Source organism: Antechinus flavipes, chromosome 3 (genome assembly GCF_016432865.1).
Source record: "Antechinus flavipes isolate AdamAnt ecotype Samford, QLD, Australia chromosome 3, AdamAnt_v2, whole genome shotgun sequence".
In the NCBI taxonomy this organism is placed as follows: domain Eukaryota; kingdom Metazoa; phylum Chordata; class Mammalia; order Dasyuromorphia; family Dasyuridae; genus Antechinus; species Antechinus flavipes.
The window spans coordinates 592,474,011-592,489,238 of record NC_067400.1 but is presented as its reverse complement, the minus strand read 5'-3'; the positions used below and the strand labels follow the sequence as shown (position 1 = coordinate 592,489,238).

Below are 15,228 nucleotides of genomic sequence, written 5' to 3'. Positions count from 1 at the left end.
TGGAGGGTTTCAGAGAAACCTGGGAAGATTTGTATTGTATAAGCTGACATAGAAGTTAGAACAATTTATCTAAAAATATTATTAAAAATTAATTTTGAGAGATTTCAACACAAGGACTAACCCATGATTATAGTGGAAGTTGAAAAATGCTACTCAGCTCCTGACACAGGTAATGGATTCATTGTGCAGAATGAGCCATATATTTTATGACCTAGCCAATATGGGAATTCATTTTGCTTGATTTTTTACTTATGTATTTTTAAAATTGGGGGTATGTGAGAGAGAAATTAAAAATAAATACTTTCCTTCTCTTCTTTCATCCCTCAAGTTTGAAGATGGGAAGAGAAGATTTGGTTTATGATAGTGATCCTCATCCCTCCCAAACTTCTTCCTCACAAAAAAGAGAAAAGGGTCACAGAAGTGGTCTGTTTTGTCAAATGCACAGAATACATTGAAATCAGAAGGAATTTATATATAGGCAAGATAGATTTGATAGATACATGGTAAATTTATTATGTATTTGGGAGGAAAGTCACATTGTACAGAGTGGAGAATTACAATTTCTTAGGCATTCTGTGTTTTCTGATCTACAGAAATGCCTATTTTATATGTTGCTAAGATCAGAATTTTAAAATAAGTACAGTTTGCCTTCTCTATATCTTATTTTTTCCATTTATATTATTTTGGTGTATGAATGTTCTTTTGATTTTGCTTTATTTTCCCTTATTCAATAACAAGTCTTTTATGTTTGAGTAATACATATTTTAGATTTCTGATGGTGTAATAATATATCCTTATGTTTGTATACTGAAATACATGCAACTTTTCCCAACTGATAGATATCTACTTTGTTTCCACAAAAAGTGCTATTATAAATATTTTGGGTTATATATTAACCTTTTCTATAAGTATTTGAACTGTTTGTGCTATATATTCAGTAATAGGATTGTTGTGTGTGAGAACAATTGAGTCACTTTTCTTACATAATTGAATATTCACAATTCACAAATATACCAACAGAGTATAATTCGCTCCCATATGCTGGGGTTCCTCTGTGTTCCCATAGATTCTTCAGTAGAGACTGCTTTCTTTTTTGGTCAGAAATTTGAATGATCAGATTTTATCAATTGATATAATTTACTATTTTTGGCATATATTTAAGTGAGGGTATTTCCTCCATTAATAACGATTCCACCTTCTCCATACCTCAGTTTTTATGAGTTGCTATTGTTCACAATATCTGATTGCCAGTTGTGTGGACCTAAATATCTTGAAGCTGGAATGAGAGGGTCTATAGGCTGTTGTGGTATCTTCCTGGGCCAGCTCTTAGCTCTCTAGCTAATAGAGGGAATTGTGTAGTCTTCCTTCGTATCTCCTCCAGGCCAAGAAAAAGCAGTGGTTTATTGTGACTTGGGGACAAATTCATCCAATTAATACTTAATTTACATCTTGTTGGGATTGGTTCCTTTGGCAATCCTCAACTGATATTTTTCTGTTTAGTGCAAAATATTTTCTTAGTAATTTTGAGATGTCTGCAGTGATTGATTTGTCCTTTTTATTTAAAGTTATTTTAAATAAAGTGTCACATCATTGTCTGACCTACAGAACTAGAGAATGCTTATTCCTTCTTAAAATTGTCTAGCAATGAACTGAAATTGTTCTTTTTTTAGCTTTTATGTGATAAAATTTTGTAAATTTTGTTTTTAATACTCTGAATTGATATATCTCCCACAATTTGATTTGTAGTTTTATAATAGCCATTTTTCATTTCTGATGATTTTACATGAAAATTATTTTATCCAGGGAACTAAATTATTATTAATTTAAAAGAATAGGGAACAGTGTTGTACAGTGAAAAGTTCTAGATGTAAAGTCAGAAAACTTAGGTCTGAATCTTGATCTGTTACTTTAGGAACATTGGGCAAGTCGTTTTACTCTAGGCCTCAGTTTCTTTATTTCTAAAACTCTAGAATAGTGTACCAAGTTACCTTTATAGATCTAAATCTGTATTCACTCTTTGTATTTGTATGGGGGGGACACGGATATTGGGGGGTGGGAGTGATGAACTTATTTTAGTGTCCTTTTTACTTTATTTTCATTCAATTTATTTTGACTCAATCTCATTTTTGTACTTATTGATAAGAATTTTCCCTCTATTAATGGAGATAATTAACTTTTTATCATATTTATGCAAATGGTTCCCAGAATTTCAGTCCCTAGCTAGTCTCCTAAATTTCAGGCCTCAGTCACCAACTATCTTGATCATCTTTAACTGGAATGTCCTTGTAGACATTTTAGACATGTAGTGTTAGGGTCATCCTTGTCTTCTCATACATTCCACATTTATGATCTATTTCTAAATATTTTTATTTCAGCTTTCAAAACCATCCCTTATGTGCTTTCCCTTTTTTCTACTCATACCACCCTAATTCAGGCCCTTACTACTTTTTACCTGGACCATCACCATGATTTTTTACCTCAAATTTCTCCTAGCACTAATCCATTCTGCACTCAACTGCCAAAGTGACTTTCTTAAAATACAGGTCATAGGTGTTTTACTCTCACTCATTCAACTCCAGTGTTTCTTTATGACCTCCAAGATCAGGGATAACATGCTCTGTTTGGCATTTAATGCTTGTCATAATCTGGTCCCTTTCTACCTTTCTGGTCCCCTGATACTTTACTTCCCTCCACATATTCTATGATCCAGCTACAGTGGCCTTCTTGCTTTACCTCACACGTGATCTGCATCACATTTGCATGCCTGACTAGTTCCAGTGCCTGGAAGATGAGCCCTCATATCCCTGTCTCCATACTTTCCTTGGCTCCTTTAAGACTCAGCCCAAATTCTGCCTTCTTCAGGAGACCTTACCTACTTCCCTATTCTTTTCCCTCCAGCAGCTATTGCCTGTTTCTTCCTGAGATTCCTTTTCATTTCTTGTGTATATGTTTTATGTGGATCTCCATTATTTTTAGTTATTTTTACCATTAGAAGGTGAGCTTGAGAACAAGGAGGACTTTGCCTTTCTTTGTATTCTTAGTTCTTAGCATAGTGACTGGCATACAGAAAGTGCTTAGTAAATGCTTATCTGAGGGACACTGAGAGAAAACTTGTTACTTGCCTGTGATGATAGCCAGTATAAGTCAGAGATGAGACCTGAAACTAGGTCTTGTGGTTTTAGAAGATGGTCTCTATCCATTATGCTAGGGTTAACTCTTTTTATTATGGAAAAATTTAATGTAATTGATTATTATAGTGACAAAATCATAAGCCTTTAGTTATTTATGTCATGATGTTTTTAAGATATATGTTAGACTAAAATGTTTTTTGTTCCATTTTTAAAGTATGATGTAAGTCTATTGGATAATATGATTAAAAGTGAATTTTGATATTATTTGGCTGCTGGGTTAAGGTAGTTTGATAAAATAGGCTATTTATTTAAATAATTAGCATTTAGTTAAGCAACTATAACGTGCCAGGTACTTTTATTGAATTATTAAAAATTCTTTTGTCCACTATTTGGAAACCTATAAACAAGTAATGGGAAATAACAAAGCAACTATTGGAGTATCTCATAGCATATTTTACTTGGGATACCCACTTCATGCCCACATTCTTGTATTTATTTATTTTACTTTCTGCTTAATTAAACTTGAAGAACAACAAAGTAAACTGTTTGTTTTTTTCCTTCTGATAAGATTTTTTTTTTTTTTTTAAACTTTTTAGAACACTCTTGAGTCTTTGGAAGCCCCAGAGACCCTGGCTGATGTACCTGAACATGTGTTTCGAGGACTTCCTGAGGAAGTGAGGCTTTTTCCATCTGCTGTTGACAAGACACGGATTGGTGAGTAACACAGTTAGGAAGAAATATTAGACAAAGTTTAGCAACAACAACAACAAAAAATTAGCAACCTTGGAATGTTATCTAATTTTTCATATTTTAAGATAAGGGAATTTTCTACATATTTATTGTCTGACTTGAATAGATGAAATAGTAGTTAAGAACTTTACAATCTACATCTCAGGTTGAAAATGAATTGAAATGAGACAGGAAATTTAAAAAAATTACTTAAAAAGAAAGTAAATGAGAGTAGTTGCTACCCAAAAATAAGATTATGCCAAAGTACTTAAAAGTTTCTCTTTGAATAACAAATGATGATAGCCCATTCCCTTTATAGAGTCCTTTACAATTTTTACTGTACTGTCATAAATATCACTCATAAATATCATAACTACCTCATAATAATCCTATGATTGGATAAGACTTTCTATAAACAGATAAGAAAACTGACCAAATTAGACTAGTATGTGTTAGGTGAATTCATTAGATATAGAATTATTGACTTTTAACAAAGTTGTTGACTTTCCTTGTAAGATAGAGAGAGGGAAGTGGGTTGGTAATACAATTAGATGAATTCACCTAGCAGAAAGAATTGATTAATTAGTGATCATGGCCATGCTGTTGTCACCCAAGGGTTCTTTCTGGTCCTTGTTTTGTCCCAGAGTAGTAGAGGTGGATAGATTAAGTGAGGGTTTTTTAAAGATTGGGGAGACATAGGCATATTTGTAAACAGTAGGGGCTGAGTTAGCAGACAGGGAGAAATTGAGGGTAAGTGGAGGTGACAGTGGGGCAGTCTGCTGGAGGAGATGGCAAAGAATAAGAGGAAGGTTCTTTGTGTTTGAGGCAAGATGAAGAGGAAATGAAATTTAAAAAAGATACAGATAAAAATTTAAAATTTGTATGATACATTCTGGAAATTCCCCAGGAACCAAATTCAAACCACTTGGCCTATGATTTACTGATTCCATTTGCTTCTCTTTCTCAAAATTGGGAGACCTGCCTTTTTTAGGCTTTCAGTATTCTCAGGTTGTGTATAGTCTCTCAAAAATCAAAGTACAAATAGCTCGGCAAGTTTATTCTCTGTTTCTCACTTAAGAAAGTACTTGTGAGGGCCCAGTGGGCCGTTGTTCCCCCTCTTCCTCAATACTCCAGCACGGGCTGATCTTTTTTTCGATCCTCATCAGAGCTACAAATGACTTGGCTCCTTTATCTTCCTTATTAGTTTCCATGTGCTGTGATCTTACACACTCTTGATGCTAGTCTTGTCTCATCATGTCACAATTGACTACTCATACCTAGTTGCTTGCTTTTCCATCTTCTTTTTAAAATCAGAACCAATTGGGGAGCTTCTTTCACATCCATTTCTGGCTCTAGGCGACATTTTCTTCCTCAATGTACTGGTTCCTCTTTGTGGCTTTAGAATTTCATTCTTGAGAACTTCCTGTCCTTCCTGGTATGATTTTTCTATAAAGATAGCCTACAAAATCCCACTTATCCTTTATAGTCTTTGAAATTTGCTTTTAACCTAGGTGTCATTAAAAATTAGTAAAAACAGTTTAGACTAAAATATGGTTAAGTAAGGACTCAACTTCATACTAAATAAACATCAGAAGCAAAATGGGAGCAAGGTCCTTAAGAAAATATATTTCATTTTATTCTGTAATATATGAAAATGAGTTCTCTTGGATTGTTTATCTGAGCATAATAACAAATCTGTGCTATTACTATGTACACAAATTGTAAAATATCAGTGTATAGTGTAAGTGGCATGAATCAAGCCAGGGTCCTAGATCCTCCCTTTCTATCCTTGCCTTACCCTATGACCTTGGTCAAGCCAAAAAATCCTTCAACAGTAGAGACAGGGAGGTAAGGTAATTTTTCTAGGTCCCTGACTAAAGCACATCTCCTCATTATATGTCTCTAGGCTTTTGTGCAGGCTGTCCCCCAGGACTGAAATGCTTTCTTGCCTTAGCTCTGCCACTGTGAATAAATTTCTGGATTCTTTCAAAGCTCAACTGAGGTACTACCTCCTACACAAAGCTTTTCCTCCAGTTGCTGTTTCCTTCCCCTGAAATGACTTTGTATATGTTTTGTATTTATATGTGTGTGTACTTCTTATTTCTCCCAATAGAATGTAACTTCTTTCAGGTTAGGGACTCTTTTGTTTATGTCTCTATATTTCCATTGTTTAGGATAAAGCCTAGGACTTAGTGAACATTTAGTGCTTTTTGAGTGAATAGATTTAGAGATGGGAACCAAAGATGTTAAAAGGCAATTCTCATGGCTTTTTAGGAGATCTTCATTGGATCATAAGCTTAATATGAGTTAACAATGTGGCATGGAAACCAGAAATGCTTATTTGATCTTGAGCTGGATTTAAAATAGTAATTTCCAAGAGTAAGAAGAATATAGCCCTGGTGTACTTTCCTAGTCAGACCACATTTAGAGTACTCTCCTAGTCAGACCACATTTAGAGCATGGTTTTATGTTTGTTTGTTTTTTTTTTTAAATTCTGGATTTAATTAATTGTATAATTGTAAGAAGGACATTGATGATTTGGAGCATATCAAAGGAAAGGTTGGAGCCAGGAAGGTGAAAGACTTACAGTTCATGAGGTATGAGGATTCTTTGAAAGAATTAAAGGTATTGTTTGACTTAGAGAAGGTAAATCTTGGAGGAACATGATGGCTGTCTTCCAAGAATGCCTAACATATGGTAGAGGTAAAATCAATGGTGGTTTAATTGATAATATATGTGAAGGAAATTAATATGATAGAGGGATTGGATTTATAGTGCTTGCCTGGAGAGAACAGACCTAAAAGCTACAGAGGCAAATTTAAGCTTGAAATAAGATAAAACCTGCTAACAGAGCTCCCCATTGAATAATCACTTGCCTTGGAAAATGTGGGTTCTTTTTTATAGAATGTTTATAAGGAGAGGTTGGATGGACATTTGTGGTAGTTTATTTAAATAATATTTGTCCCAAGTGGTGTATAGAGTTTCTTTTAAAATCTAGCATTATTTGATTTTTCAGAGGAGGCAAAGTGTTCATTTACAGATTAATAATAAAGTTTCAGTTGTAAAATATAGCAAACTTGTGACAGAATGAGGTAACTCACCTTAAATTTTGTTTATAATTCTTAGCAAACAAAACCATAAGATTATAGGAGAAATTGAATGGTATTAAATCAGTAATAATGCATTCTTGATAGAAGATTTATTAAAATTATTCATAGGTTCGTTAGTTTGAAAGTTGTAGAGGAATCTTATCTATTGTAATTCCCTTGTTTTATGGAGAAAATATGGGTCCAAAGAATAGAAGTGAATTTTAACTCAAGTTTATATGGTTAATAATAGTAGGAGAACTGGAATATGAGTTTGGGTCCTTTGATTTCAACTTTTGATTGAGTGGTTTATTCCATAAGTACTGAAACTTTTTATATTTAAAGTGGTTTTTCATAGAAATTATAGAGGGCCAGAATTCTGGAAGTATACTTGAAACAAGGATACTTACAAGATGTTAACTCAGTGGAATTGATGAGATAGAGGATGGTTCTTTAGTATACATATACTTAGTACTTAGCTTGGTGATGTAATGATTCTCTAGTTCACACATAATCAGTATGTTGTAATGATGTAATTACAACAAGGTATGTAAGGGCTAAGAAGAACTGGAAAGGAGATATTCCATTTTTTGACCAACTTCCTGATGGCTCTCCTGCCTCCTGCACTCCTTCATTAAGATCAAGACTGGGTCAGAATTAAGACTCTAGACTCTATTCCTGATCATTCTTGTGGTGACTATCCTGCTGAGACCAAGGCCCATCCGAAGGACTTCCAGAAAGCTAACCTGAACGTTACAGGAAATCTTGCAAAATATTCTGAAAATAATTGTTTTCTCTTGATGATTCAATCACCATCACTTACTTGCTCTACTGTGCTGGAATACAGTGATATTACTAGGCTTTATTGAGATATATAGGACTATTTGCCTGCATACAAAATAGCTCTATGTAGCTATACATTTCAAGTTCTGTCTCTGGTGTTTCCAGTGTTTTCTTTCTTATATGGTCACGCTGACATTTGTTTGTTCTGATAGGGAGAACACCACAGGAATATATATTACCTTCAGTAAGTTTTAATAAAAAAATAGTACAAGCTCTCTTAATCTGCTAGGAAATTGAAATTACTTACACTTGCTAGTTAAGAATTTGTATGAAATAACTGTGGAAGGACCCTCTACCAGAAGGACAAATCATACGCTGTAGGGCAGCATGGACTTTGTCATTTCCTTGGGCTGCCAGGAGAAGCCTTTTGGGGAAGTTTCTTTCCTGCTTTGCTTTGAATAGATGGGGCTGGATGAGTAAGGTGCTACTCTGTGAAATACTGCCTTGTTACTTTAATTTTGTTTCCACAGTTTTTGATTGAACTAAGCTTATGAACGGGTCAGCATTGACCAGTGAGTTACAAAGCTAGGAAAAGATCCCCTAAGTGATGGTTTCAGTTTTGTTTAACATTTAGATATGACTCATTCCTAATTAATTATGCATATTAAGATTGAATGTAATTAATTTATGTAATGAAAGGCTTTCATATTATAATGTGGTGATTTGCTTATACTAAGTTGTCTTACAAAATATTTCTTTTAAATTAATAAAGCAAGAATTTGTCTAAGTACCTGTCCTTTAAGTATAATGCAATTCTATTTATAATATTTAGCTTTGTGATTATAAACTATATACCCTTGATAGCTTAAGATATGTATACTTTATGCTTATTTTGTATTTAATTTATACTTTAACATATTTAATATGTATTGGTCATCTTGCCATCTAGGGGGTGGGAGGAGGAAGGAGGGGAAAAATTGAAACGAAAGGTTTGGCAATTATCAGTGCTGTAAAATTACTCATGCATATAACTTGTAAATAAAAAGCTATATATAATAAAACAAAACAAAAGAAAACAACAACATGTAATATTACATAGGCTTTCTTGAGATGGAAATTTATTGTTTCATATTTTGAATCTTCTTAGGTTCTGCTATGTATATGACAGTTTTTTCTTTTAATAAATAAATAAATTTAAAAAATTTTTTAAAAAGATACGTATACTTTTTTCATCATAATAAAACAAAATTTTTGTTGCCATTTTTTAAATGAAATTTTACTTTTATGCTAAGCTAGCCTTTTTTGATCTTTCCTTATTTACTTTTTGAAATTTGCATCTATTTTTACTCTTAAAAAAAAACAAAAACAAAAAAACAGTAACCCAATCTATTTGTTGTTAATTTTTACCTATTAGGTGTCTGGGCTGCAAAGCCAATTTTAAAAGGGAAAAAGTTTGGCCCATTTATTGGTGACAAGAAAAAAAGATCTCAGGTGAAGAACAATGTGTACATGTGGGAGGTGAGTATATACAGGGTTCTGAGCCAAGCTATGAATAAGGGTTGCATGCAATCTTTTTTAACATAAGATTTTTTTTCTCCCTGAATATTTGATATTTCTTAATATATTTTTAATCCTTCCCTCCTTACATTTTAGATTCTTAGATGTAAAGCAAGGAATGTTTGTTTACATTATATGAAATGTTCTTCCTTGAAGCACAAATAAGAGCTTGTGCAGTTATTTTGCTCGTGAAACCAAAACTTGGCCTTTTTCTGCAGTAAATATCAGCTGTGGTTTTTTTGTTTGCCCTGTTTGTAGGCTTTGCAGTAAGAGCTTGGCCTCCTGTGAAGTGGTCTTGTACTTTATAGTATTGTGTATTATGAGAAACAGTTTGGTTCAAATTTAAGAATTTTTAGGAATTCTAAAATTAGGAGAAATTAAGATGCAAGACGTCTTAATTTCAAAGGAAAGAGTATTTTAGTATTTTTCTTTCATTTAGTTCTACAGGTATTTTAAAAGTACAGATGTTTTTTCTTTGAACTGGTTTTTTTTTTTTTTTTTTTTCTTTTTTCCCTGAGGCAATTGGGGTTAAGTGACTTGCTCAGGGTCACATAGCTAGGCAGTGTTAAGTGTCTGATAGCTAGGCAGTGTTAAGTGTCTGAGATAATATTTGAACTCAGATCCTCCTTACTTCAGGGCTAGTGCTCTATCAACTGCTCCACCTAGCTTTCCCTTTGAACTGATTTTTTAAAAATCTGCAAAATGGAAATAATACCAGCAGTACTTGACATGATGGTTATAAATCTCAACTGAAGCATTTTGCAAAATTAAAATAGTACATAAATATGGGGGAGGGAAAGGGGAAAATGTTGTTATATGTAGTTATGTGTTATAATGGAGGGAGTGCTTGGCTTTGGAGTCAGAAATTCCCAAATTTGAATCCAACTTCTTATACTTCCTAGCTGTGTGAGCTTGGGCAAGTTTTTTAACTTCTGTTTGCCTTAATTTTTTTCATATGTAGTATTGGAATAATAAGAGCTCTCACTGGAATGATATGAGAATAAAATAATACAGTGAATTCTCAAATTTTGGGGGGTAATGTTCCTAGAAAATGACATAAAAATAAAAAAAAAAAACATGAAATGTTGATGCATTGAATCTACTGAAAATAAGGGCTTAATTTCCTGTGACCATCAAAGACTGTAGTCTTTAGCTAGAATTGCTAAAAATGAGCCTTTCTGCATATAATTCTTTATAACAAAGCATCAGATAATATGTGCTTTCTCTAACATAATCATGAAATAATCTTGAAATATAATATACAAGATAAAATTGGTAACCTGCAAAACATTTTTCCTGCTTGTAATTCCTAGAATTCTCTGATCTTTTCTGCTAACATTATCAATTGAAAAAGCCCCCCAAAATTGATTTTTAGACAATATTTATTTTTATAACACTTATCTGCAGTGTTATACACTATAGCAAGTAAGATTCTTAAAACTAAAACTTTTATTTACCTGAATTTTACTTCCCATTCTGTCAGATGGGTATTGTACTGGATACTTTACTGCTGTAAACTGGTCTTCTTTGGCTATTCTCTGAAAATAATGAAAGAGGTTGCTGGGACTTTAGCTACTACTGTTGGAAAATACTGAGACTGGTGAGGGCTTAATGTCATCTCTGAAACTCTTTCCTTCATGGATAGTACATGGCATTGGTGATGATGAAGGATGCACTAGCTAGAAATAATCCATCAGTGACATCTGCTTTGTGTGCTGTATCCAGATCCTTAAGGATCTTGGAATATGGGAGCATAGCAGAGCCTTGTAGAATACCAGCTCCTCCACAGACTTGTGTGTATCATACCGCTCATTTTTTTTTTTTTTTTCCTCTACTCCTCCATATAAGCATGGATGTGCAGGGTTACCAATGTGAAAGTGAAAATAAGGTTGCCAAAAATTACACAAATGCTTAAAGATGTAAAAGCTAAAGGTATGAATATTGAGGATTGACTGTATGTTTAAATGCTTTGAAAGCCTTAAAGTGCTCTAGAAGTGTTAGCTTCTAGAGGGAGAGAGGCAATTAACTCCCCCTACCTGTTCAGATGAACCAGTGAAAATGGAGTAGCAAGTTACACAGAGTTAAGTACAGTGGGAAGAAACTTCCCCCCCCTCCCCCGACTGATTGAAGAACAAATATTTAAGTTCTTTATAGAATCATAGAATTTGAGAATTGGAAGAGATTCATGTCCAATCTATACATGAAAAGGAGCTCCTCTTATGATGTACACAAATCACCAATGCCCTTAGAGTGCTTAGGGGCTTATGCTGTTTTCCTCAGAATTTTCATGTTCTCAAGATGAAGAAAGATGAAGTGCAATGTTTTCTTTCCTCTGTTGTCCTGTGGTGTTTATTATATTTACCCTGCCTTAGTTGTTAATATCATTCCTGCATAAGTCCTCCTATTAGATTTCATGCCAATGTGGAAGTGACTGAGATTTTGAGTGTAATAGGACCATGAAACCAGGGATGCTAAGGGGTTCTTGCAGTGGAGTGCACTCAGTCTTTCTTGTAAGCCTATTCATTCTGTAACAAAAGTTTAGTTAATTTTTTTATCCTATGTCCATATCTGTTTTCTTAGTAATGAGAGTCATTATTTTAAATGGGTAATTATGTGAGAGAATTGAAGTAGAAATGAGAGCTTTGGCAACCAAGAAGTCTCCAAACTTTTGGTACAGAAAGAGCCAAATTTTAATGTGTTAAAACTGCATAGTAGTGGACAACCAATTAATGCAAATGCTGGTGAGTCATGGGAGATAATTCAGAAAAAAATACCTTCAATTCAGCAGAATTTTTAAAATGTCTCCTTTACATCCAAAACACAGTTTCAAAATACATTGTTAACTTAGGTTTTTTTTTTGGGGGGGGGAAGGGGTGAGGCAGTTGGTATGTGCCCAGTCACACAGCTAGTATCTGAGACCACATTTGAATTTGAACTCAGGTCTTCCTGACTTCAAGGCCAGTACTCTCATCCACTGCACCATCTAGTTGTCCCAGAAATAACAATTTAAATAAGTAGTACAATTTGGAACACCATAACTTTTATTTAATGCCATGTAATGACATAAATTTAATTTCAGTATTGTAAATTTTTTTGTTCAAAAGTTTACAATATTTAATTAAACACTAGACAAATTGAAATCTAGTTCTATGTAAAATGCATTTCTACATTTTGATTTGAAGCAACAAAGTAAAAATGTTTGTTCATACAAATATGTGTTGGATAGTGTTAGAATTTTACAAGGACTTTTTCTGGGCAGTGGAAATTGATTGATTTTTGCTACCTAACAAATTAATGAACATGAATAGCTGTTATATGAGATATTTACTTTTTTATTGCCTAGTGACAAGCACTGTACTAAACAATGAGTATACTTGGAAGTTCAATTTCATATACTGCTTTACTTTTAACAATATTTACATATAAATTAACTTTTGTAAGAGAAGATTCCCTTCAGACTTTTTTTCCTACTAGTAGCATACCCAATAATACTCTGATTAAGATTACTGAATGATTGATCAGTTTTTCTAATCAGTTCATTTGAAATTCTTCCAGCTGGAAGTAAATGGAGAATAAATTTAAATTGGAAAATAACCTTACTACTTCAGTAAGGTTTTTTGTTGTTGTTGTTGTTTTTGGCAGAACATTTGTGAGGGTCTGTGATGCTTTCTAGACGACTTGTAATATGAATGCCTAGTTAACATGGTTTTCAAATAACCTGATACTGTGCTGTAAGAATGCATATGTTTGTCAACAGCTTGATTATGCAGCTGATGAAGTATGATTATAGGGTAATAGAAACGAGAGGATTACTCTGCTGCAGGTTACAGAATGTAAATGAAGATATACCCATACATCTAGCTATTTATTGGGTTTGCTACTAAAATGCTGAGTTTTTGGATAGTTTGGAAACTATTTAGTGACAAACTGCAAGAATACATTATGCTTAGTTAGAAGTGGTCTGAAGTGAATGTAATCATTGTATGAACACCAAAGTTGTTTTGCAAATGGTCGTAATAGTTTCATTTAGGTGATAATAATGTTTCAAACACGTACATACTTCAAAGATGCATAGGAAAAATATATTTGTTGTCTTTTATTGCGTAAGGGATAATTACAGATTTTTTTACTCAAACTGCTTGGACTAAAATTAATCCCTAAATGGGAAACACTGGATCATAGACTGCAAATTAGAATGGACCTTAGAGGATATCAAGTCCAATACTTTGGTATTATAAAGAAATTGCAGCAAAGAGAAGTTAAGTGACTTGCTCAATAGTACATCATATCTGAGGCAAAATTTGGAGTCAGATCTTCCCAAGATCAAGTCCTTTATCCACTCCAAGTAGTTGCTTGGACTTTTAGTTTACATTCTATATCTACATATTAATAAGTATTTAAGTGTCCACTATGTACCATATAGGTACTAGAGAATACATGTAGAAAGAATGAAATAACATGTATAAGATTGTACATATTAGGAACTTTCATTCTAATGAAGGAGACGTAAATATTCAGTGAATACATAAAAATACAAGTATATATCAGGTAGTTAAATTCAGGGTTGGGAGAGTGGCTTCTTAATTGGTCTCTCTGTCTCTCCTTTTTCATTTTGTTTTCTACTTAACTGCCAAATGGATATTCTCAAAGTACAGGTTTAACTGTGCTGCTTCTCTGTTCAAAAGGTGTCACTGGTTTCTTATTTTTAGTAGAATAAAATACAGACACCTGTTTGATTTTAAAAACAAAATACATTTCCTGTTGTAAGTAGAAAGGACCTACTTCCTACTTTTCAATAATTCATTCTTCTTTAAACTTGAAAACATAAATGAACAATTTTTAAATACATCTGGCAAAATTGGAAAAGTCTGTTAGAAATTAGATTTTGGCTAACATTCTATACCATATTCGACAATAAATCTTGCAAAATTGTCCTAATTCAATCTATCGACAATGCATTAATCTATCTCTACAACTCTTTTCAGTTTCTTTTCCAATGTTGACTTTTGCATCTGATAATTTTTGTCTTTTTGCTGGATATGAGGTGAAACATTTTGGATTGTTTTGATTTTGCATTTTTCTTAATATTTGTAGTTGGAAGCATTCTTTCATATGGTTGTTAATAGTTCACAGCTCTTTTTTGAAGAAATCTGTTGATAGCTTCTGGTCACTTAGCTGGTGAAAAATGACTTTTGGTATTAAGTCTAACTGCTATTTTTTTCTCTTTTTATCACTTCTTAACTAACTAGATGTACTTTTATTGAAGTGTTTTTATTTCATGTTATCTATTCTATCTTTTAAAATTGTTTCTAGCCCTTGTTTATTTAAGGATACATTTTTGCAAAGTTGTAAAAGGTATATATAATCTGCTTCTCTTATGATTCTTAATGGTATAAACTTTAAAATTCAAGTTGCTTATCAGTTTGAATTTATTGTTGAATATATGTAGAGTGGACTTTTAAGCCTGATTCCTGCTAGACTGCTGTCCAGTTTTACTAGCAGCTTTCATCAGATAGGAAATTTTTTCCTAAGCAATTTATATTTTCAGGTTTATCAAACCCTGGGATATTGAATTTCATTATTTGTTTCTCCTTTGTTAAATCCATTCCATTGATATACTTAAAAAATTAATATTAAATGATTTATTGAATATGCTTTATACTGTTGTTTGCAGTTTGGAAATGCAGTTTCCTTTTCCCATATTTTCCCATTATTTCTTTTGATATTCTGCATTTTTTGTTTCTTCAGATTTCATTACTTCAGAAACCTCCATTTGATAGTAGTTGTATTCTCAGCCTTTATTAATTGAAAAAATGTGATAAAAAGCTACTATGAATTAATTTGTGCTGAAAAGATAATTTATATTAACTAGAATCTAAATCTCTTTTGAAAAATAGAAATAAACTTGTTTTTAATACGGTGTATTTGTTCTTACTGTTCTG

The 15,228-nt window shown here is 33.0% G+C and overlaps 1 protein-coding gene across 2 annotated transcripts in view; it reads left to right on the top strand.

Annotated features, from left to right (window-relative positions):
* Positions 1–15,228, top strand: part of PRDM2 (PR/SET domain 2) — a 184,562-nt gene that overhangs the window by 35,585 nt on the left and 133,749 nt on the right. For both annotated transcript variants that reach the window (XM_051988511.1, XM_051988510.1), the window contains exons 3-4: positions 3,728–3,845; positions 9,144–9,247. In XM_051988511.1, the coding sequence (XP_051844471.1) occupies positions 3,728–3,845; positions 9,144–9,247 (222 nt within the window). The remainder of the gene's footprint in view (positions 1–3,727; positions 3,846–9,143; positions 9,248–15,228) is intronic.